This window comes from Bubalus bubalis, chromosome 11 (genome assembly GCF_019923935.1).
Source record: "Bubalus bubalis isolate 160015118507 breed Murrah chromosome 11, NDDB_SH_1, whole genome shotgun sequence".
NCBI classification, from domain to species: domain Eukaryota; kingdom Metazoa; phylum Chordata; class Mammalia; order Artiodactyla; family Bovidae; genus Bubalus; species Bubalus bubalis.
In genome coordinates this window covers 21,580,897-21,604,065 of record NC_059167.1, presented here as the reverse complement: position 1 = coordinate 21,604,065, position 23,169 = coordinate 21,580,897, and the positions used below count along the sequence as shown (strand labels likewise).

Sequence of the window (23,169 nt, the reverse complement as noted above, 5' to 3'; positions counted from 1 at the left end):
TGATGCAACACCTGCATTGCAGGTGGATTCTTTACCCCTGAGCCACAGGGGAAGCCCACAGGTATCACTAGATGATAGCTTTTCTCTGTGAAGGGTTGATGGATCATTGAATTATGCTTTTGGTCCTTCCTCCTGCAAGAAGCAGAGCCCTCCTCCCCCTACCCCATAGATCGGCCTTCCTAGAAAAAGCCAACATCGAGAGGAGGTGGGCTGAGCTGCACGAGCCTCCCAGCCCCTCACGTGGTCCTGAAAGGAGAGGCTCTTTGTCTTGAGGCTTCCTCCTTCCTGCCCAGTGTGGTTACTTGTTGATGGTCTTGCAAGGAAGAGGCTGAGAATGTGGCTGACTTGGCATTTCCCAGCCTCACCCGCCAGCACAGCTGGTGGGGCCTGGACCCGATTCCAGATGGGGCTCCGTTGGTCTGCTTGGCTTGGCTCATGCCTCTAGGCCATCCCACCTCACCTTGTTTAAAACTGCTTGGGACAGCAGAATCGGGCCCAAGATCTCGGCCAGCATCGGTTTCCTTGTGGTAAATGGGGCTGGCTCTCCAGCTGTGCATTGCAGCCAAGGCCTGGCCTGGCTGAGGCTGTAGAAGCGACGCAGTGAGGGCTGCAGGGGAAGGGCGGCACCTGCCGCTTTTCAGTGTGGGAGAAGACTCGGTGGGGCCAGTCCAGGGAGGGGCCTGGCTCTAGTGGTTTTCCTTCTCCCAGGAGGCGGGAGGCACGAGGACGGCTACCAAAAAAGCCCAGAGGCAGGGCTGACACCAACATTTTACTGGCTCTTCATGCCATACGGGAGAAAACTTGGATCCTCTGCACACCCAAGGAGCCCTTTTAATAGAAGTGGAATTTTACCTGTAGGGAAGCCCATAGCAAGGACCTGGGTGTCACTGTTAGGTGACCTAAGGAGCCATTATTGGCTCTAATGTTGGGTGCTCAGCCCTTGCCCGATGAGTAGCTTTGATGACCCCAGCGGGGTTTCTGTGTGCACGTGTACAGGAGAGTTTGGAGTCCACGTCAGTGTAACCCTGGAACTGGGACTGCAAGTAGCCTGTGTTTTTAAAGGATTCTGCTAGAAAGCTGCAAGAGCTGGAGGCATCAGTGAGGTGTGGCTTTGAGGTCAGTGGTAAATAGTGGGGAGCCTAGCTGTGATGGGAAGGACTCCAGCAAAGACTGTTGAGAGATTCCTGGGGCCTCTGGAGGAGGCCATCTTGCTCCACCCCCACGCTGCCCTGGGAAAATCCCAGCCTCATCTCGGTTAATGGAGGTGCCCGTCTTTCACACATGCCCACTGCCGGTTTGGCTAAATCAGGACTCCTGATAAGTCTCACTCTTAACTAGTTCTTGTATGAAGTATGGTAGTTTGGGGACTTAAAGCTGCTGTGAAGCCAGAAACCTTGCTTTCAGAGCTTTGAGCCAGATGCCTTTGGTAGTTTTCTTTCTTTTTTTTTTTTCGTTATGCTTTGCTGGAAACATGAAAACTACTCCCAGGCTCCTTCCAATTGCTGTTTTTTTTTGTCTCATCCCATCTTCTCCCAGAAGGTGCATACTTATTCTTCTAGGGTCATGTCTGGAGTCTCTTTCCCTCTAGACGAGGGTTCTTAAATTGAATGAGGTTTGGAGCATCTATTAAACCCCTAAAATCCGCAGCGTTCTGGGTGCACTTGCATTTCAGAGAGAGGGACTGTGGCTTTGTTTGTGTTCTCTGAGGGTCCGTGATCTCCCCCAAGCTAAGAAATTCTTGCCTTAAATGTACTTGGAGCTTGGCCTAGACAAAAGGTTGGATTCCAAAGCAGGACCCTAGCGCTGCCCAGCTATACATGTAGAGCTGGGCCCTGTTGTCTGGGGGAGGATGCAGCATGGGTTCTGGAAGTCAGAGGAGTTCAGAAGCCGAGAGCCTCGCACGGGCTGGGGAGAAGGGAGGGAAGAGGCAGCCTGTGGGTTGCAGCAGAGCTCTGGGAGCCAGAGGCAGGCATGGAGGGCCCCTGGAGCACCTCTCCTCTGCAAGTATCCTCAGTGGAGGCCGGGGGTGGGACATGCAGGGATGTAGCTGTCCGAAGTTGTGGCTGCTCCGGGCTGGGAGGTCCTGCTGGGAGTGAGGAGGGCAGAAACTTGGCTCTCCAGACCAGGGAGACGGGGAAGAAAGGGGAAAAGAAGTAAGGAGCCAAGTGACAGTCACTCTCTGGCCTGAGACGAAACTCTTAGAGGTTGTCGCCTGGGGAGAAGAGCCGCTTCTTGCTGCAGACTAGCCCAAAGGAAGGTGCAGGGAGCCCCAGTCACAGAGTCGCCAAGAACCGGGCAGGCAGGCGAGAGCCCAGGAACACGTGCTGGAGGCAGCGAGCCTCTCCTGGCAGGGCGTCTGGGTGGGATGACCTCATCCCTTCCGTCTCAGCAACTGAGGCTTTATTATTCCAGCCTCTAGGTAGACATGACGCTATGCTGAGCCTAAAGGTTAAAGGAAGAGCTGCCTTTGCCAGGGGCGCTCGTGGCCCCTCAAGGGAGGGGCTGAGGGGGAAAACCCTGACTCCCTCCCCTGGACGCCTTAGAAAGCTTGGAGGGGAATAACTGGAGCGCCTCCCCTGGGGCCCGTCCTGGCTCTCCTCCCTGGCCCGGGTCCTCCCTCATTTGGGGAAAGTTGGAGGCAGACAGGGTGCTCTGCAAGGGAGCTGACCACTCTCCCTCCTGCTCCAGGAGCATCCTGGTAGAGACGTTTCTGGGGCCCTCCTGGTATATGCCTCTCAGGCTCGAGAGTGAATATTGGAGTGAAAATAGAGGAAGCTCAAAACCACCAAAATGCCGTGCACTGGCAGAGACAACAGTCTGAGCCCTGCCTGTTTGCAAGCTGTTCCAAGCCTGGTTTCTATGACGGACCTAGCAGATTCCCCAAGAGCCAGAAGCAGACAGTCCCTCACACCTTCCTCAGGTACTCCCTGCTCCAGGCATGTCAGGATGAGGTCCTGCTGGCCAATCTATTCACCGTGCTGTCTTGGACCTGGTCCAGGGTGCCCAGTGGGGCCTGCCCAAGACCATAATACACTTAATTAGGAATGGGCATTCAGCAGGGACGCCTGGCTTTTTTTGGTAATGAAACTTCTTTTTCCCTAAATGGTGAGGTCACTTGGGTGTTGGGGAGGGAGGGAGTTTGCCGGCTCATTCATAGGGGAGGGGTCAGGGTTGTCCCTTCCCTCCTGGAAACCTCGGCAAATTCCAGAGAAGAACCCCAAGGCATTGGCAAGTGCCTTGAATATTTTTCTTGCTAGGTACAGCTTCAGAGTGTGCTGGCAGGTCCTGAATCCCTGCTGTAGGACCCCTGGTGTAGTCTGTCCGGTTCCCTGCAGACAATGGGCCAACCTCAGCCTCAGTCCCCCAACCGAGGGAAGGTTACCCAGGGCTTTAAACACAAGGTTCTGGACCACATTCACTCTGTGCCAACCCTGGCATCAGGAGCCATGGGACTCGTGTGGCTCCGTTCTCCTGGCCAGTCACCCGCTCTAGAACAGACTCATCATTGGCTTTTAAAGTTTTCAGTATTACCTAGCACCCTGAATCCTTTTGGGGAAAAATTTGAGGCATGAGTAAATAAAATGAATGGGTAGACCTTGTGTATGTTACATGTGTGGCCATTGCTCTTGTCATGTTACGATCAGGGGTGTGTTAGATGCGGTCACCACCATGTATCTCGACCCCCAGAAAGCTTTCTTGGTTACTCTACGTTACTCTGCTTCTTAGCAGAATTCCCCAGGTGTTGGAGTTAACATGTGGTTTCCTGGGTCTGCCCTCTCTTAAGACCTCTGTGTGGAGAGACTCACCGTTAGTAGGTCAGGACTCTCCAGCTATAGAACCTCTCTTTGTGTCCGTCTCAATTGCCTCCTTCTCCCAATTCCTACCACACTTGGTACCCAACAGCGATGGCCCACAGGAACTTCACACTTCACGTTGACTTGTTGCTGCCTGGTTTCACTCTTTTTGACTCTGTCTTGCCAAGACAATTGTTTGAAGCCAGGGGCTACTCCTGCTGCTTTGGAAGCCCTCCTGGGACCCAGCCTGGGTGCTGAGTGGGTGGTACAGGCTCCAAGCTCCCTTCATAGTCACACTCATTTGGGTGTCAAGTTCATGTGTGATGGCAGTTTGTGCATCAGCCACACTAGGCTAGGAGAATAGTTTGGATCCCTGTGGTTTTCTCAGTGGATGAAATCTAGTCCATATGTCCTGAGCATCCCTCTTGCACGAGAACATCCCTAGCTATGGGGCAGGGTGTGGCGGATTCACCTAGTTGGGGATCCCCCAGAAATGAACTGTCTGGGCTGGAGGCTCAAGTTGGAAAGGGTGACGTGATTCTGCTGCAGGCTGAGCAGGGCAGGGAGGGTTTGGGCTTGGAGGAGCCATTTCTACCTGGCTGCCGGCAACCCTTGACATCTGAGCATGTGGGAGAGGCTTGTGGTGGGGCTGGTGGTTCCTGCAGGATCCTGAGCGGGGCTTGGGGGTGGGTGTCTGCCCGTGGCCCAGGTTCTCGGAGCCAGACCCCAGCCACACCCTGGAGGAGCGCGTGGTGCACTGGTATTTCAGCCAGCTGGACAGCAACAGCAGCAGCGACATCAACAAGCGCGAGATGAAGCCCTTCAAGCGCTATGTGAAGAAGAAAGCCAAGCCCAAGAAATGTGCCCGGCGTTTCACTGACTACTGTGACCTGAACAAGGACAAGGTCATCTCACTGCCCGAGCTGAAGGGCTGCCTGGGTGTTAGCAAAGAAGGTGAGTGATCGCCTGTGCTCCTGGCCCTCCAGGACTTGCCCCTCCTGGAGGGAGGGGACCAAGGGAACCCCACACCCCGACCCTGCAATAGATGAGATTCCCAGGTATGTGTTTATTTGACTACTTACTTGGAGCGCATCGTGCTTTGCACTAGACACCTGACACAGTGGAGGAATGGAAGGGTAAGTTTCCTATCCTTCCACAGTCTATTGAAGAGGCAGATGCTAAAGCGTTTACATACACTGTGGTGAGCACCATGAGGGTGTACTGGGATACACCAGGCTGCAGTGACAAGTAGAACCACACAAGTAATGGCTCAACACAGTGGAAATTAGTTCCTCTTGCCCATATAGTAATTCACCGTGATTCCAGGTCCTAGGGGGTGTGTGTGTGTGTGTGTGTGTGTAGAGGGATAGTGGAGATTGCTCCAGGTGCAGTCACTCTGAGAGCCAGGCTGAGAATGACTCTGCCAACTTCATTCTCTGACATCCAAGGTCACCCTGTGGGTCTTCTCCCTCTCCAGTCAGCCGGATGGCGTAAACCCTGGAGCAGTGCCCATGGGGCAGGGTTGATGGACCAGTCCTGGAAGTGACATACATCACCTCTCCTATTTCACTGGCTGGATCTCCATCACTAGACCACACCCCACAGTGAGGAGGGCTTGGGGCCCAGGAAGAGGAGGAGAGCATGGATTCTGGTGGACAGCTGATGGTCTCTGTCACAGTGCAGCAAGTGCAGAGTATTGTGGGAATATACCTAAGGCACCTACGTCTGCTCAGGGCCCATCAGGCTTGGAAATCTTCAGGAAGGAAGTGATGTCTTAGCCAGAGGTCAGCCAACCACAGCCCTTGGGCCCAGTCTAGTCCACGGCCTGTTTCTGTACAGCCTGGGAGCTAAGAGTGGCTTTTTTATTTTTCAGTTCAGTTCAGTCAACTCAGTCATGTCTGACTCTTTGTGACCCCCTGGACTGCAGCATGCCAGGCTTCCCTGTCCATTACCAACTCCCAGAGTTCACTCAAATTCATGTCCATTGAGTCGGTGATACCATCCAACCAGCTCATCTTTTGTCGTCCCCTTTTCCTCCCGCCTTCAATCTTTCCCAGTATCAGGGTCTTTTCCAATGAGTCAGTTCTTCGCATCAGGTGGCCAAAGTATTGGAGTTTCAGCTTCAACATCAGTCCTTCCAATGAATACTCAGGACTGATCTCCTTTAGGATGGACTGGTTGGATCTCCTTGCAGTCCAAGGGACTCTCAAGAGTCTACTCTAATACCACAGTTCAAAAGCATCAGTTCTTCGGCACTTAGCTTTGTTTATAGTCCAACTCCCACATCCATACATGACTACTGGAAAAACCATAGCTTTGACTAGATGTACCTTTGCTGGCAAAGTAATGTCTCTGCTTTTTAATATATTTAGGTTGGTCATAACTTTCCTTACAAAGAGAAAATGTCCTTTCTATTTTAAAAAGGATGTAATTTTCAAAAAAGAAGACTATGCAACCAAGACTGTTGTATATTGTCCATGCTCCACAAAGCTAAAATGATTGCATCTAGTTCTTCACAGAAAAGCTTGCCGCCCTTGCTCTGGACAAATCCTTGACCAGTGAGTAAGAGGTAGCTGAGCTGAAAAGTCATGGAAGGGAGGAGTGTTCTGAACTGAGGCAAGTGAAGAGTGAGGCTGTGGAAGTGGAGAAGGAGAGTATTAGAGGAACTGAAGGATGTCAGGGTGACTGGGATGCATGTTTACGGGTAGAAGGAGAAGGGAGGCAGCAGGAGGTAAGATGAGAGATTTTAAACTATATAAGGGCGATGGGAAGCTGTTGAAGGGATTCAGTCAGAGAAATGATATCATCAGTTTTGATTAAAAAAAAAATATTCTTCTAGTGCAGCGTGGGAAATGGATCAGGGGATGAATGAGGGCAGAGACCCAACAGGAGACCAGAGCACCGACCAGGCAGGAGATGAGGGAGGCCTGAGTTAGGGAAAACCCGGCTGGGTTGCAGAGTCCTGGGGGAGGTGACTAGGTAGGACTTCAGGGCTTGGTGATTGAGTGCAAAGAGGGATGAAGGCTGGCGTGGGCAACTGGAGGGCGGGCCATTCACTGAGATGGGCAGCATGGGAGGAAAAGCAGAGCAGGTCTAGGGGATGGGGAAGATAACAGACATGACTTGGACCTGTCAAGTTGGTTGCACCCCAAAAATTAGAGAGTCGCAGTGCAGGTAACGGGTCTGGGCTGATGATGCCGATTTGGGTAATTCTGACTTGTTTGGTGCCGAGAACTGCCTTGAAGGAGACATAAGGGCTTTTCCTTCTTCTAACCCTTGGTTGACAGGGTAAACCTGAAAGGTAGCTGGGGAGGTGGCTGAGGTACCCAGTCTTGGGATCTGGCCCTGGTTCTGGGATGTGTGACCCTGGGTAAGTGACCTGTAGTGGCCCTGACCCTGGCAGGTGTGACCCTGGGTGAGTGATGCTCATCCCCAATCCATTTCCCACACTGCCCCAGAAGATTTTTTTTTTTTTTTACCAAAACTGATGTTATTGTTTCTCAGACTGAATCCCTTCAACAACTTCCCATCACACTTATATAGTTTAAACTCTCTCACCTCCTGCTGCCTCCCCTCTCCTTCCATCTGTAAACATGCATCTCAGTCACCCTGACGTCCGTCAGCTCCTCTAGGCAGTCCTGTCTGATGAGGATGCCTCTCTGTGACCCCATGACTCTGAGTCCCCAGGACATGGTGCAGCATCATGGCTCAAACCCTGCTTCAGCCACAGACCAGCTTTCACCCAAGTACAAACTACTCAACCATCCCAGATTTCCGTTTCTTCATCTGTGAGATGGAAATAACCATAGTATCCACCTCACAGGGCCATTGTGCCAACGCACTGAGACAGCAAGTCAAAGCAGTTGTGAAAGTGGTTGAGGCACTGAGGGACCTCCGTGAAAGCTCCGTAGATAATACTGTTCTTCATGAGACAGTTGCAGCTGTCAGAAGCACTGATCACCCTGCATGCAGTCCACGCTCCTGATTCTCCCCTGCCATCATGGGTGTGCCTTCTCAATTCCTAACCGCAGGCACAGTGCATTAGATCCTGGTCAAATGACGAAGGGCTGGGAGAGGGATGTCCTGTGTGGTCACATTATGCTTTGGCATACTTAGAATCTGTGCCCATTTCTCAGAGCACAAGCTGGGGCCCAGTGTTGGAAAGAGACTCCCCAGTGTTTGCGTTGACCCCCAGGCCCACCTGGAGCACTTCTGAGCTCAGTAGGTTTGGAATCACAGAGCTCCACCAGCCCTCTGCCCTTGGTCCGCTTCCCGTGCTGATAGTTAAGGTCCGCACGGCACACAGCAGCTAGGGGAAGGCTGGGTGTGCTTAGCACCTCAGGTCCACGCAGCTCACGGAGGCCTCCGGTCTTGCCTTCTGAAGCTTTGTCAGGTACCAGGTGCGCAGGACCCAAAGGAAGCAGGCAGCCCTGGCACTTCCCAACTCTGTAATCTTTCGCAAGCTACCCAAAGTCTCTGAGCCTCAATTTCCTCATCTGCAAAGTGGATATGATAGCATCTGCCTCACAGTTTTGGTGTGAAGATTTAACAAGCTGGTGCCTGGTTTACAGTGAATGCACAGAAGAAATTAGAAATAGTTGAGGAACACAAGAGGCACCAGTGGTAAAGAACTCTTCTGCCAACGCAAGAGACGTAAAAGACCCAGATTTGATCACTGAGTCAGGAAGATCCCCTGGAGGAGGAAATGGCAAGCCACTCCAGTATTCTTGCCTGGAGAATCCCATGGACAGAGGAGCCTGGTGGGTTATAGTCCATAGGGTTGCAGAGTCGGACACGACTGAAGCGACACAGAGCGACACAGCCCTGGGCTGCCAGCAGCTTTGCTGGGTCTCTGTGCTCTGGGAGCAGCAGAAAAGCCACCTGGGTAGATTGTATGTGGGGACTGAAGCAGACGTTGGTCATCTGGTGTCGTGCGGTGCCCTCTGGTGGGCTGAGAGGGGCTTGCACACCTAGTGGGGGGCAAAAGTCAGGTGGGGCAGGACATAGAGTTTGGGGGTGATTGTAGCTTTGGGTCCGAGGGACTGAATTTTGGGAAATGCCCCATGAATCCAGGCATTTTCACCCACCAGACTCCTCGCTGGGGAGCTGACTTCCCAGCACAGTGTTCTCAGGGCTGGGTCTCTTTCTTAACTGGTCCTTCCCAGTTTATGAAGCGCAGTTATCAGGATTATTTTTCAGTGAGACTGGAGACAAGTCCTTCCATTGAAAAAACCCACCACCCCTCCCATTGACTTGCCCGAGGATGGTGCCTAACCCTGAACAGAAAAACCCTCTCGAGTGATGGAATGGATATATGTATTTGGAGTCCTAACAAAAGTGTTTTAGTTGCTCAGTCGTGTCTGACTCTCTGTGACCCCAGGGACTGTAGCCCGCCAGGTTCCTCCATCTGTGGATTTTCCATCTGTGGAGTGGATTGCCATTTCCTTCTCCAGGGGATCTTCCAGCCTCAGGGATTGAACTCGTATTTCCTGCATCGCAGGCAGAGTCTTTACCATCTGAGCCACCAGGGAAGCCCAGAGTTCTCTTAAACCCAGCTCTGATTTCTTGCTTATTCCTCCCCTTCTCAGTAGGACGCCTCGTCTAAGGAGCAGAAAGCCAAAGGGCAGGTGGAGAGACCAGGGAGGCAGGATGGATCATCAGACAGCTAACCTTCGACGTTGCCATGGCCCAGCCACATCCCATGTAACATAAGTGGTGCCCATCGTGTTTGCACTTTTAATAACTCTTATTTGTGTGTTTTCTTTTTCGGCTTCATTTTTAAACACTAGTATCTAATATCGCAGTGGGAAAAGGAAAGGGAAGAAAGACTGTTTATTCTCTTTTATTGTTAAGTTTTTGAATCTGCTACTGACAACTTTTAGGGTTTGGAGGGCGGGAGGCTTTCTGGGACTGAGAAGAAAGAGATTTATATACTGTATATAAATATATATGTAAATTGTATAGTTCTTTTGTACAGGTGTTGGCATTGCTATCTGTTTATTCCCCTCCCTCTCCCTGCTCTGAGCTGTGAGAGCTCCGGACACACAGCCCCACTCTCTAGAACCCAGGACTCCATCCCTGGCCAGCCTGGATTCCACTGTGATCACAGTGCAGACTCCGTGGGTATCTTTTCTGGTGGGAGGAAGGGGCCACCTTCTGCCGTGGCTGTCAGAGCGGCAAGTCACTTGGCGGTTGACCTTCTCAAGGGAGGGAGTGGACATTGCAGGACAATGGGAGTGGCCCCTGGAGGGAGGCCGGTAGCCCTCACGAGTCCCATCCTCCAACGCCCATGTGGTCAGGCCATCCAGACCCCCAGGTGGCCCAGACTCAGTGGGTACACAGTGTCATTGGCGCCCGCTGAACAAATTGCCCTAAGGATTTGCGTTAGGGTGCCTTGAAACATTTCCAGCTACGTTTAGCATCTACTCCACGTAAAGCAGGAGAGGGGAGGCAGAGAAGAAAGACACCCCGCGGGACCTTGTATTTAGTAGTTAAATGTAATATCTGAGCAGTGGAGATAGAAGCACAGAAGGCTTGTCCTGGTGAGTCCAGTGCCCACCCAAGGCTTCTCACCTCTCACACACCCATGAATGAGGCTTCCTGAGACAACGCCCAATGCCGAGGTCAGACTAGGCAGCTACTTCTGCAGTCCTCTTTCTCCCCTCCTGTTCTCCAGGTCAGCGTAAGCCTGCGGGAAGAGTTGCATCCATCACCTTGTTGGTCACTCAACCGTTTATTTTTTTTTTGTTGTTAAACTCAGTACTGAGGTTCTTCCTGTTTTCCTAAACTCTCTTATGGGCTTCCAGGCTTGAGGCCAGTTCCAGGGCCAAATTCATGTTGGGCCTGTTACTTCTGCATCCCTTGGAAGTGAGGACAGAATGGCCCAGCCATGGGGAAATCCAGGCCTAGCTTCCCACAGGCGTTTTACTGTGATTCCAACGTGGACAGCCCAGCCTTCTGGTCATACCCCAGCTTCCTCTTGCCCGGGGTGGCAGGGGTGGGGGCATGCCCATCTGACAGTCATCCAACAAAGGGTGCCGGGTGACACGGAGCCCTCCTTTCCATGAGCAGCCAGAGCAGCAGGGAGGGAGGGTGGGCAGTTTTCCAGGATGGGCGCCTTTGTGGGTTACTTTTGGAAATCTGGCCGCATCTCTGCATCTCTAATCCCATCCCATCCTCTGACTGGAGAAGGTTCTTGCTGTCCTAATGAAAGTCCCAGAGGTTGTGTCAGGGTGACTGGAGACCCCATCCCAACATGGTAGGATGGAACAAGAGCCCTGGCCCATCAGTCTGGACCAGAAAGCCCCGTGTGCTGGCTGGGTGGACTTTCTGGGAGACCTCAGCCTCCTTCCCTGCCCTGAAGGAAGCGCCTCCATGAAGAAAGTTGGAATCTCCCTGGGACATCTTCTCTCTCACACACGTGTGGAGGCTGAGTTGTGTGGTTTTCCTTTGTGAGGAGGGAGGGAGACCGTTTGTAGCTTGTTTTATAAAAAATAAAAAATGCATAAACCTTGGTGGCAGTTGCCTCTTTCTTTGGGTGGCTTCCTTTGCTGGAAAGCGTTCATTTCCTTAACGTTTTAGTTGTTTACTGTGGCCCAGGTGCCCTCCACTCTGATCTTAGGAAGTCTGAGGGGCTAGACCAGAAAGGGAGCCAGAAGTGGCCATGAGGTGGTGCCAGGCTTGCAGTGAAGACCTGGATCCCCTGGGCCCTTGTCTACAGTGCTGGCACCCTGTTTGTAACGCTTCCTCTAACCCGCCCCTGTGCAGCCAGCCCCACAAGCCGTCACGTGAAAGCAGGGGATGTTGCTGGCAGTGCTTGGCGGGCAGGGCTGGGGGAGCCCGTTCCATGGCTCGGGCTGATGGGAGTGGGCATGTTGGCTGTAATCCTGAGCTCAAGACCCCAGGCTGGGAAGCGACTGTAACCAGGGAGCAGGCTCCAGTGGGGTTCACGCCGTCCGTGCCCTAGTTTTGTGGGGCACGTATTCAGGTCAAGGCTGCTGGTCTGGCTCACGTTGCCAGAGGCCTTCAGCATGGACACTGCGGCAGAGATGAGGCTCCAGACTGTTTCTGGTGCTACAGACATCTTTCCCCTTTGCCTCCCTCTCTGCACAAGCAGCTGTGTCCACAAGTGGCTTCCTCTCCCGCCTCTGAGAACTTCCTTCTGCCACCTCCATCCCCTTACCCTTTGCAGGTAAACAGAATACAATGCCCTTGAAAATGACCCTGCCCCCAGCCCTTTCTTTAGCTAAGCGTTCCTGGGGAAGGATCTCAGCCTTCAGATGGGGTCCGGCTGGTTTCCCTCCTCCAGGGCTAACAGTGAGCTGCTGTGTCCACGGGCCCTGAACTAATACTCACACCAGCCCAGTGCCACAGGTGTGGTTACCCCCATCTCACAGGTGTGGTCACAGGCTCGGAAGCTCAGGGACTTGCTGGGTTGCACCAGGCTGGGAAAGGCAGAGCCGGGCATCACCTTCAGATCTTCCCCTCCATGCCCGGAGCTCTGCCCACTGTGGGCTGCCTTCCTTCAGGCACTAGAACATCAGCCTTCTCCTTCCTTCACTCTGCGTGGCTTTATTCAGCTGTGAGTGCATTTTTTTTTTCCCTCTCTCTCTCTGCATAGTTTAGAGTCTTATTTAAAAACCACTAATTTGCAGATGCCTATCATGGGCTTCAGGGATTGGGAAGAGAAATAAGGGAAGTGTTTGCTCATCCAGGACCTTACTGGGAGACTTGGGGTTGACCCTGCAGCCCTGTTTGGGCTTCCTCTGCTTTCTCCAAAGATGAGAGGACCATTCCTAGTGGCAGTCAAGGAAAAGGGAACCGTAGACCCATCCTGTTAATTCCTTCACCCAAAGGCTTCTGAGTCATGCTTGGCCTTTGTGGGGAGGGGAAGACTGGGGAAATTGTCAGTTGGATGTCAAGAGATGACTGCTGCTGGGGTCCCTCAGATACTATAAGAGGGGTCTCCAGGCTGGTACTCATCCCTGGTTTCCCCAGGGGTCTGGGAATCTGGCAGCACCAGACTCCTGGTAGGAATAAAAACCCGGAGGGAGCCAGTCTGCTCATCTGACCATTTATTCCCAGGTTTCTGAATGACCCACAAGGCCATTAGGTGTGCCCATCAAGGACACTGAAGAGCTTCTTAGAAACCTGATCTTCTGGTCTGTGGCATTTGACCTTTTTTCCCCTCCCCGTTTTACAGGGGTGACAGGCAAAACTTGATCTTTTTCACAAAGTGATACCAAACCAAGCCCTCATTCTTGTGGCCTGGATCACTGTGCCCCTTTGTGTGACTTTCATGAATTAAACAAGGAAGGGGCATGACTTTGATTATACGCCCGTCAGGTGTGTGATGCAGGTATCTCGTCATTTCTTGTCAAATCTGACCCACCCCTTATACTCTTCTGTGCCAACACCTTATCAGGGCAGCCTCATCCTTCCCACTGTGTGCACTGTTCCCCTTCTTCCCGTAGCTGCTCTGTGAAGGTCCTGTTGTCTGGGGTCTTCCTAACCAAAGTTTTGATTGCAGCTAATGGTCTGCCATCCTGTATGTGGCACATGCGCTAACCCTGGTCATCCACACGCTTGGCGGTGGAGGGCCACTGACTGCTTGGATGTGGTGTCTTCACTGGATAATGGGCACATTGGCTCAGGAGAGGCCAGGATAAGATGCAGTAACACACATCCTGCTCCCTACCCACTTAAGTCACAAAGGTATTCGTCTTCCTCCTGGCACATATCCATCACTCATCAGCAAGGGGTGCTTCTTGTCATCAGGGACCCAGGTTGAGGGAGGTGCCATTCTCCTTGATTGTGAAGGCAAAAAAAAAAAAAAAGAGAGAGAGAGAGAGAACATGCTACATTGTACCCTGGTTCTTAAAGCGTCCATCTTAAAGTGCCATGTCACTTTGTTCGCATCTCAGTGACTACAACAAATCACATGGTCCCATCTAGCTCAAGGGCAGCTGGCAAGTGCCCAGAAGCAGCATTAGTACTGTGGGACTTCAGCTCCCCAGCTAGGAGTCCAACTCGCACCCCAGCATTGGAAGGTGAAAGCCCTAACCACTGGGCCGCCAGGGAGTCCAGGGGGATCTGTTAACAGAAGTAGAGTTAGTATTTGGTGGACAACTCTGATGACTATCACAACATAGATTATCTTTGTATTTTCCATATTGATGGAAAAAATCTGCAATTTTTACATTGTCCAAGAACAAAAAGACTTGTTTTTCACAGTTTCCACAGTGCATTTTATGTCAATGACTTCTGACATAAAGGTAATGATCATTAGGGTAATGATCATTCTGTTGTGGGTAAAGCAGAGGATGAAGGCACCTTCTCTCCTGTGAGCTACCACGCCCCACCCTGGGGAGGGGAGGGGAGGGGTGGGGGTGGGCTAGGTCTCAGGTAACTATCCACGCCCCAGTGCTGGAGAACTTGGAGAGGCAGCAAGTAACTCTCCGTGAAAGCAGCTGAGGAATTGCAGCACCCTGTGGGTACAAGTGTGACATTCTCCCTCTGCCATCCTGGCTGTCAGCTGTGTTCCACTGCATCTTCTTTCCTCAGGGTTCAGTTCAGTTCAGTCGCTCAGATCAGTCACTCAGTTGTGTCCGACTCTTTGTGACCCCATGAATCGCAGCACGCCAGGCCTCCCTGTCCATCACCAACTCCCGGAGTTCACTCAGACTCACGTCCATCAAGTCAGTGATGACATCCAGCCATCTCATCCTCTGTCGTCCCCTTCTCCTCTTGCCCCCAATCCCTCCCAGCATCACAGTCTTTTCCAATGAGTCAACTCTTCGCATCAGGTGGCCAAAGTACTGGAGTTTCAGCTTCAGCATCATTCCTTCCAAAGAAATCCCAGGGCTGATCTCCTTTAGAATGGACTGGTTGGATCTCCTTGCAGTCCAAGGGACTCTCAAGAATCTTCTCCAACACCACAGTTCAAAAGCATCAATTCTTCGGCGCTCAGCCTTCTTCACAGTCCAACTCTCACATCCATACATGACCACAGGAAAAACCATAGCCTTGATTAGACGAACCTATGTTGGCAAAGTAATGTCTCTGCTTTTGAATATGCTATCTAGGTTGGTCATAACTTTCCTTCCAAGGAGTAAGCGTCTTTTAATTGCATGGCTGCAGTCACCATCTGCAGTGATTTTGGAGCCCAGAAAAATAAAGTCTGACACTGTTTCCACTGTTTCCCCATCTATTTGCCATGAAGTGATGGGACCGGATGCCATGATCTTCGTTTTCTGAATGTTGAGCTTTAAGCCAACTTTTTAACTCTCCACTTTCACCTTCATCAAGAGGCTTTTGAGTTCCTCTTCACTTTCTGCCATAAGGGTGGTGTCATCTGCATATCTGAGGTTATTGATATTTCTCCCGGCAATCTTGATTCCAGCTTGTGCTTCTTCCAGCCCAGCGTTTCTCATGATGTACTCTGCATAGAAGTTAAATAAACAAGGTGACAATATACAGCCTTGATGTACTCCTTTTCATATTTGGAACCAGTCAGTTGTTCCATGTCCAGTTCTAAGTGTTGCTTCCTGACCTGCATACAAATTTCTCAAGAGGAAGGTCAGGTGGCCTGGTATTCCCATCTCTTTCAGAATTTCCCACAGTTTATTGTGATCCACACAGTCAAAGGCTTTGGCATAGTCAATAAAGCAGAAAGAGATGTTTTTCTGGAACTCTCTTGCTTTTTCCATGATCCAGAGGATGTTGGCAATTTGATCTCTGGTTCCTCTGCCTTTTCTAAAACCAGCTTGAACATCAGGAAGTTCACGGTTCACATATTGCTGAAGCCTGGCTTGGAGAATTTTGAGCATTACTTTACTAGCATGTGAGATGAGTGCAATTGTGTGGTAGTTTGAGCATTCTTTGGCATTGCCTTTCTTTGGGATTGGAATGAAAACTGACCTTTTCCAGTCCTGTGGCCACAGCTGAGTTTTCCAAATTTGCTGGCATATTGAGTGCAGCACTTTCACAGCATCATCTTTCAAGATTTGGAATAGCTCAACTGGAATTCTATCACCTCCACTAGCTTTGTTCGTAGTGATGCTTTCAAAGGCCCACTTGACTTCACATTCCAGGATGTCTGTCTGGCTCTAGGTGATTGATCACACCATCGTGATTATCTGGGCCGTGAAGATCTTTTTTGTACAGTTCTTCTGTGTATTCTTGCCATCTCTTCTTAATATCTTCTGCTTCTGTTAGGTCCATACCATTTCTGTCTTTTATCGAGCCCATCTTTGCATGAAATGTTCCTTTGGTATCTCTAATTTTCTTGAAGAGATCTCTAGTCTTTCCCATTCTGTTGTTTTCCTCTGTTTCTTTGCATTGATCGCTGAAGAAGGCTTTCTTATCTCTTCTTGCTATTCTTTGGAACTCTGCATTCAGAGTCGTATCCAACTCTTTGCAACCCCATGGACTGTAGCACGCCAGGCCTCCCTGTCTATCACCAACTCCCAGAGTTTACCCAAACTCATGTCCATTGACTCAGTGATGCCATCCAACCATCTCATCCTCTGTCATCCCCTTCTCCTCCTGCCCTCAATCTTTCCGAGCATCAGGGTCTTTTCCAACGAGTCAGCTCTTTACATCAGGTGGCCAAAGGATTGGAGTTTCAGCTTTAGCATCAGTCCTTCCAATGAATAATCAGGGCTGATCTCCTTTAGGATGGATTGGTTGGATCTCCTTGCAGTCCAAGGGACTCTCAAGAGTTTTCTCCAACACTACAGTTCAAAAGCACCAATTCTTTGGTGCTCAGCTTCCTTTATAGTCCAACTCTCACATCCATACATGACCACTGGAAAAACCATATCCTTGACTAGATGGACCTTTGTTGACAAAGTAATGTCTCTGCTTTTTAATATGTTGTCTAGGTTGGTCATAACTTTCCTTCCAAGGAGTAAGTGTCTTTTAATTTCACGGCTGCAATCGCTATCTGCAGTGATTTTGGAGCCCCCCAAAATAAAGTCTGACAGTGTTTCCACTGTTTCCTCATCTATTTGCCATGAAGCGATGGGACCGGATGCCATGATCTTCATTTTCTGAGTGTTAAACTTTAAGCCAACTTTTTCACTCTCCTCTTTCACTTTCATGAAGAGGCTCTTTAGTTCTTCTTTGCTTTCTGCCATAAGGGTGGTGTCATCTGCATATCGGAGGTTATTGATATTTCTCCCGGCAATCTTGATTCCAGCTTGTTCTTCATCCAACCCAGTGTTTCTCATGATGTACTCTGCATATAAGTTAAATAAGCAGGGTGACAATATACAGCCCTGAGTACTCCTTTTCCTTGTGACAGCTCAGGCAGTTCCCATACCTTCTTGGTTACTTCAGTTATTTACCAGCTCAGTTCTGCCCAATGACAAAGCTTCAGTCTCCAGCTTGGTTTAGCTCCTCCTTCCCTGTCTGTCTGTCTGTCTATGAAAGTTGCTCAGTCGTGTCTGACTCTTGTCGACCCCATGAACTGTAGTCCATGAACTTCTCCAGGTCAGAATACTGCAGTGGGGGAGCCTTTCCCTTCTCCAGGGGATCTTCCCAACCCAGGAACCGAATCGGTCTCCTGCATTGCAGGTGGATTCTTTTCCAACCAAGCCCCAAGGGAAGCCCAAGAATACTGCGGTGCCCAATGGTGAACTGGCAACCCAGCAGCTTGGAGGAGAAGAGCAGGGGGGCTTCAGTCAGTTTCTGAGACAATTCTTCCTCTACTTTATCCTGAAGCAGCTCTCCTGAGATGATGGGGAAAGAAGGAGGGAAAGGAAAACCATGGGGGTCTCTCTTTTGTTTGTTTTTTTTTTTTAAGGTATTTTTGATGTGGACCATTTTTTAAAAGACTTGATTGAATTTGTTACAATATTGCTTCTGTTTTATGTTTTGGGGGCTTTTTGGCCCCTAGGCTTGTGGGATCTTAGCTCCCCAACTAGGGGTCCAACCTGCACCCCCTGCATTGGAAGATGAAATGCTAACCACTGGACAGCCAGGGAATCCAGGGGGATCTGTTAACAGACAAGAGTCATTTCCCTTTCTGCTCATTGTGGTGGCTTCTCAGGTTGGCACTGCTTGCCCTCTGGGTGGTAGATGCTTAAATACCATATGGGATATTGTGGGGTCCATGCCAGATCTGGGTGCCTGGCCCGCCGCCCCCCCCCCCCCCCATACACAGAGCCTGTGTGTGGGAAGTCCAATTCTGGCTTGACCTTTTCCACACTTCCGCACACCAATGCATGATGCCATGTCCATTTTGCCCCTAGGACCTTGCCTTGGGTTTTAGACCTGAATTATAGCTCACACCTGGCTCTCTTCTGGGGAGTCCATTTACCCATGGGAAACTCACACACCCTTGCTGTACCAGTTGGTGGGAGTGCAGGTTAATCCTTATCACCTCTTCTCTACATCTCTCCAACTTCTCCCCGCTCCTGCTTCACGAGGTAGAGGAAGCTGATCAGCAAGTTGCCTGCATCACAGATGTCTAACTGGGAAAAGAGATGTCAGACCAACATCCAGCTTACACCCCTCATGAACAATTCTCTCAGAGCCTCCCTGCTTTTTCAGCTTCAAGGAGGTGAGGAGGCAACCCAGTGTTTCTTATCTATCTCCTTCCACTCTCTCCCTGATCCTTCTTTTATAGATTGGGCTGGGGAAGGATGGTCAGTTCCAAAGCTATTTCAAGTGTCATGCTCTCTTAGCGGAGGGTATCAAGGCCCTAACTGTTGGGATACTTGACATCTCTGTTTTTTTCACCTTGGCCCCTAATCATTAATTCTGGGGAAGTAGAAAATTTTTGCTCCACCACAGTCCTATGATGGTGGGTTTGGTGATGAATGCAAGGGAAGAGGAGCCCAGAGAGAATCTCTGGTTGCTCCATTCCAGTCCCAGGGACCTCCAGCCTCCCACCATCTCAGAGCCCTAATTGGGCCTGCTGCTCTAGATAACTCCGCCCTCAGGGTGTTGACCCCAGGACCAGACAGGACCCAGGGGACCAGTTCATCTCCTCTCCTCCAATGGGCTCCTATGCTGTATGAATACATCTTCTAAATTCCCATGAGTGACCCATTTCTTTAACCCCCTGTGATGCTGGCCCAGGGGAAGGAATTGGAGCTTTTTAAGGGGAGTACTTTCAGAGATGTGCTATGTAGCTGCAAATGGAACCCGAGGTTTTCCAGTTCCCTATCCTCCCCCATTCTCCCATGTTTAGCAACTCTCTTCTATAGACATCTCTCCTTCCTATTAAAGACATAGACTCTACTTTCTGAGGGGCTTCCCAGCTGGCATTAGTGGTAAGGAATCTACCTTCCAATGCAGGAGACTTAAGAGACGTGGGTTCAATCCCTGGGTTGGGAAGATCCCCTGGAGAAGGAAATGGCCACCCTCTCCAGTATTCTTGCCTGAAAAATTGCACAAAGGAGCCTGGCGGGCTACAGTCCATGGGGTCGCAAAGAGTCAGATGCGACTGAAGTGACTGAGCACGCAGGCCCACTGCTTTCTAAGGGGTCACCCTTGAGACCCAATAGAACCACGCTGGGCAGAGATGACTCCAGAGTGTTTAATTTGACTCCCTTGATCCTAGGTGCCTTTAAAATCCTTGGCCTGGAGGAGACCTGGGGCCAGCAGATTCTAAGACCAGAGAAGTCTACTTGCTTGAGGCAGGAAGGTTGGGAAGGCAGCTCTCTCCTTGAGGAAGGTGGTGGGGAGTCAGCAGGAGATGGTGGGGAGGACCCCTGCGCAGCAGCAGGAGTCCAGCTAAGGCGAGAAGTTGGAGTCCCTGTAGACCTGCACACTTGATGTTAATTTCCCAGAGTCCTGGACTTAGAAGATCAGCTTTTCATCCTGGTTCAGCTGTTGAACTACCTTTGGTTTCAGGTAACTGCCTTCACCTTTCAAAGACGGATTCTTTCTGCCTGGGCTTTTTGCTCTACTGCACACAGAGCAGCTGGCCTCGCACCACGGGAGGTTTGTGTCTTTCAGGGGACAAGGAGGCACACAGAGAGGGAAGACGTGCTGAGCATTCTCAGAGGAAAGCGGGCAGATACAGGACAGGGAGATGCAACAAATGCACCTTTAGGAAGCGGGACAGGAGTGAGAAAGCACCCTTGGAGGGAATCCACATTACGGGCCTGCGATTGCCAGCTAAGGAAGGAAAAAAAAAATGCAGAGATGTTTAGAGAGGAAATAAGAATCAGGCAGAGCAAGAGGTGAAGCCACGTGCAGGGAGAGGCAGAAGAAAGGCAAGAAGGAAATCAGGAGTGGCTGAGAGAGCCCTGAGGGAGGGTCACGGCTGATGAAGAGTCGTGAAAAGCTGAGTTCAAGAGGAAAAAATTATGATGGGGGAGGGAAGGAGGGAGAGGACTAACAGGCCTGGAGCAAGGGTGGAGGAAGAGGGTTTGGGAAGAATGAGACATCTCAAACTGGAAAAACAAACTGGAAATAGGCTGAGGTGTCTCTGCTAGACTGCTGGAGTTTGAGGTTTTCACACTGGTGACTGAGCGCTGCAGGGCAGCATGTGGGCTATTTTAAGCAACTTCAGAATAGACTCTCAGGAGAATGGCGACTGCTCTGGAAATCTGCTAGGGAGATTATTACCATCCTAGACTCAGCCCTTCTCAGGTGTTGGAGAAGACTCTTGAGAGTCCCTTGGACTGCAAGGAGATCCAACCAGTCCATCCTCAAGGAAATCAGTCCTGAATATTCATTGGAAGGACAGATACTGAAACTCCAATACTTTGGCCACTTGATGTGAAGAACTGACTCATTGGAAAAGACCCTGAGGCTGGGAAAGATTGAAGGCAGGATTTTTCCAGGGGTCATGTATGGATGTGAGAGTTGGACAATAAAGAAAGCTGAGCACTGAAGAATTGATGCTTTTAAACTGTGGTGTTGGAGAAGACTCTGGTGAGTCCCTTGGATTCTCAAAGAGATCAAACCAGTCAATCCTAAAGGAAATCAGTCCTGAATATTCATTGGAGGGACTGATGCTGAAGTTGAAACTCCAATACTTTGGCCACTCGATGTGAAAAACTGACTCATTGGAAAAGACCCTGATGCTGGGAAGGAATGAAGGGAGGAGGAGATGGAGATGACAGAGTGTGAGATGGTTGGATGGCATCACTGACCTGATGGACATGAGTTTGGACAAGCTCTGGGAGTTGGTGATGGACAGGGAAGACTGGGTCTATACAAATAAGCCACCCTGAGCTCTCCATCACTTCTTCATGCAGCATTGCCAAACTGCCTGGGGATGTACATCCTCATTTGTCTTCCTTGTATAGCTAGTTATGTCTGGTCCTTCAAAACTTAGCTCACCCAGTCTGACTCCTGGTGCTTCCTCCTGAGTGCTTCCAAACCACCCTGATCTTACCCCAGCCATAGTCCTGAGCTTTCAGGAGGAATATGGTGAAAACTGGAGTGCCTGTTTTAGAGTCTTTTCTTAATTTGTCACTGGGGAGTGGTCAACTAAATCTTTGAGCTGGTGAAAATATTTTATTTGTCTGATATTTTAAAACTACAGTGAGGTATCACCTCACATGGATCCGAATGGCTGTCATCAAAAAGTCTATGAATAATGAAGAGGGTGTGGAGAAAAAGTAACCCTCCTACACCATTAGTGGGAATATAAATTGGTACAGCCACTATGGAGAACAGTATGGAGGTTCCTTAAAAAATCTTAAACTCTTCTTAAAAAATAGAACTACCATATGATCCAGCAATCCCACTCCTGGGCATATATCTGGACAAAAGTATTATTTGAAAATATACATAAACCCCAATGTTCATAGAGCATGATTTACAATAGCCAAAACATGGAAACAAGCCAAGTGTCCACTGACAGATGAATGGATAAGGAAGATGTGGTACACATATACAATGGAATATTACTCAGTAATAAAAAAGAATAAAGTAATGCCATCTGATGGACCTCGAGATTATCATACTAACTGAAGTAAGTCAAGTAAAGGTGAATATTATATGATATCACTTGTAAGTGGAATCTAAAAAAATGATACAATGAACTTATTTACAAAACAGAAATAGATATATAGACATAGGAGACAAACTTATGGTTACCAAAGGGAAAGGGGTAGGTGATAAACTAGGAGTTTGTAATTAAAACATACACACTACTATATATGGAATAGATAACCAACAAGGACCTACTTTATAGTACAGGGAACTACATTCAATATCTTGTAATAACCTATAAGAGGAAGGGATCTTAAAAAAGTATATATATACATATATTTATATATAAGCCTGAATCTCTTTACTGTACATCTGAAACAACACAAAACATTGTGAATCAACTATATTTCAATAAATTTTTAAAAAAAGAACCAAGATTAAAACAATAACAATCATTATTCTTCTGACTAATATTTGAAACTACTCAAGCATTACTTCCTTTTAGAAAGAAACCCCAACTGCTCTGTTCATTATATGCTGCTTTAGAATCAAATGCCGCTGCTTCAGGCTCCTAGCAGACTGCCTCTCTGACCACTAAAGCGCATGTCCTTACCCAAATTACAATCAGTAATTCTTATGCCTATTACTTCAGCTAGACCAAGGTCACCACCTTAGGCTTAGAATACCTTGCAAACCTAAATGAGGGCAGTTATATGAAAACATTCAAAGGATGTAGGAGATACATTGAGATGTTTATATGGGAAGAATTATGCAATTAGCACATTTAAGAAGAAAACCAGATATACAAACAGAAAGATACTGTGGTTTATCTTTAGAGAGCAGTATTGATATATGCATATTTGAACGTATGATGAGACGTACATGGTAAGAGGGAGAGAGACGTTATAGAGCATAGTGGTTTGGAGCAGTGGATCTCACACTTGAGCTGCGCATTGGATTCACTTGGAGGGCTTGTTAAACACAGTTTGCTAGGATACATGCCCAGGGATCTGGAATCTGGGATGAAGCCTGAGAATTTGCATTTATAATAAATTCCATATGCTGCTGATGTTACTCATCTTGGGACTATACTTTGAGAATCATTGGGTTAGAATGTGGTTTCTAGTGTCAGATGAATCCAAGTACATTCTGGTGCTTCTAAGAGGTAGTTGGGTAACTGTGGGCAAATCGCTTGTCTGCTCTGAGTCTCAGTTTCTTCATCTGTAAAATGGGGATAATGGGTCTTTCTCGCAGGGTGGCCACAGTGGTTCAGTGAGGTAATGAGGATGACCTTGTAGTGTCACTCTAGGATGGCCTAGGTGAGGGCTCCCTCTCTGTGAGTCATCATCTTCCTCCTCTTCCTTTGCATCATCAATGAACTTTGGCACTGGGAGGAGCCCGGAAAACTGCCTACTTGGATACATGAAAAAAATCCAAGACCTCGATAAGTTAAGTCATCTTCTGTAGATCAGAC

General features: G+C 49.5%; 1 protein-coding gene across 6 annotated transcripts in view; it reads left to right on the top strand.

The window, feature by feature from the left end:
* The window catches only part of SMOC1 (SPARC related modular calcium binding 1), a 146,849-nt gene extending 135,541 nt beyond the window's left edge, over nt 1–11,308 (top strand). For 2 of the 6 annotated variants that reach the window (XM_044924592.1, XM_044924591.1), the window contains exons 11-13: nt 4,504–4,748; nt 6,219–6,352; nt 9,383–9,521. In XM_044924592.1, the coding sequence (XP_044780527.1) occupies nt 4,504–4,748; nt 6,219–6,349 (376 nt within the window). In that variant the 3' untranslated portion in view covers nt 6,350–6,352; nt 9,383–9,521. 6 annotated transcript variants of the gene reach the window in all.
* Nucleotides 11,309–23,169: the final 11,861 nt, after the last annotated feature.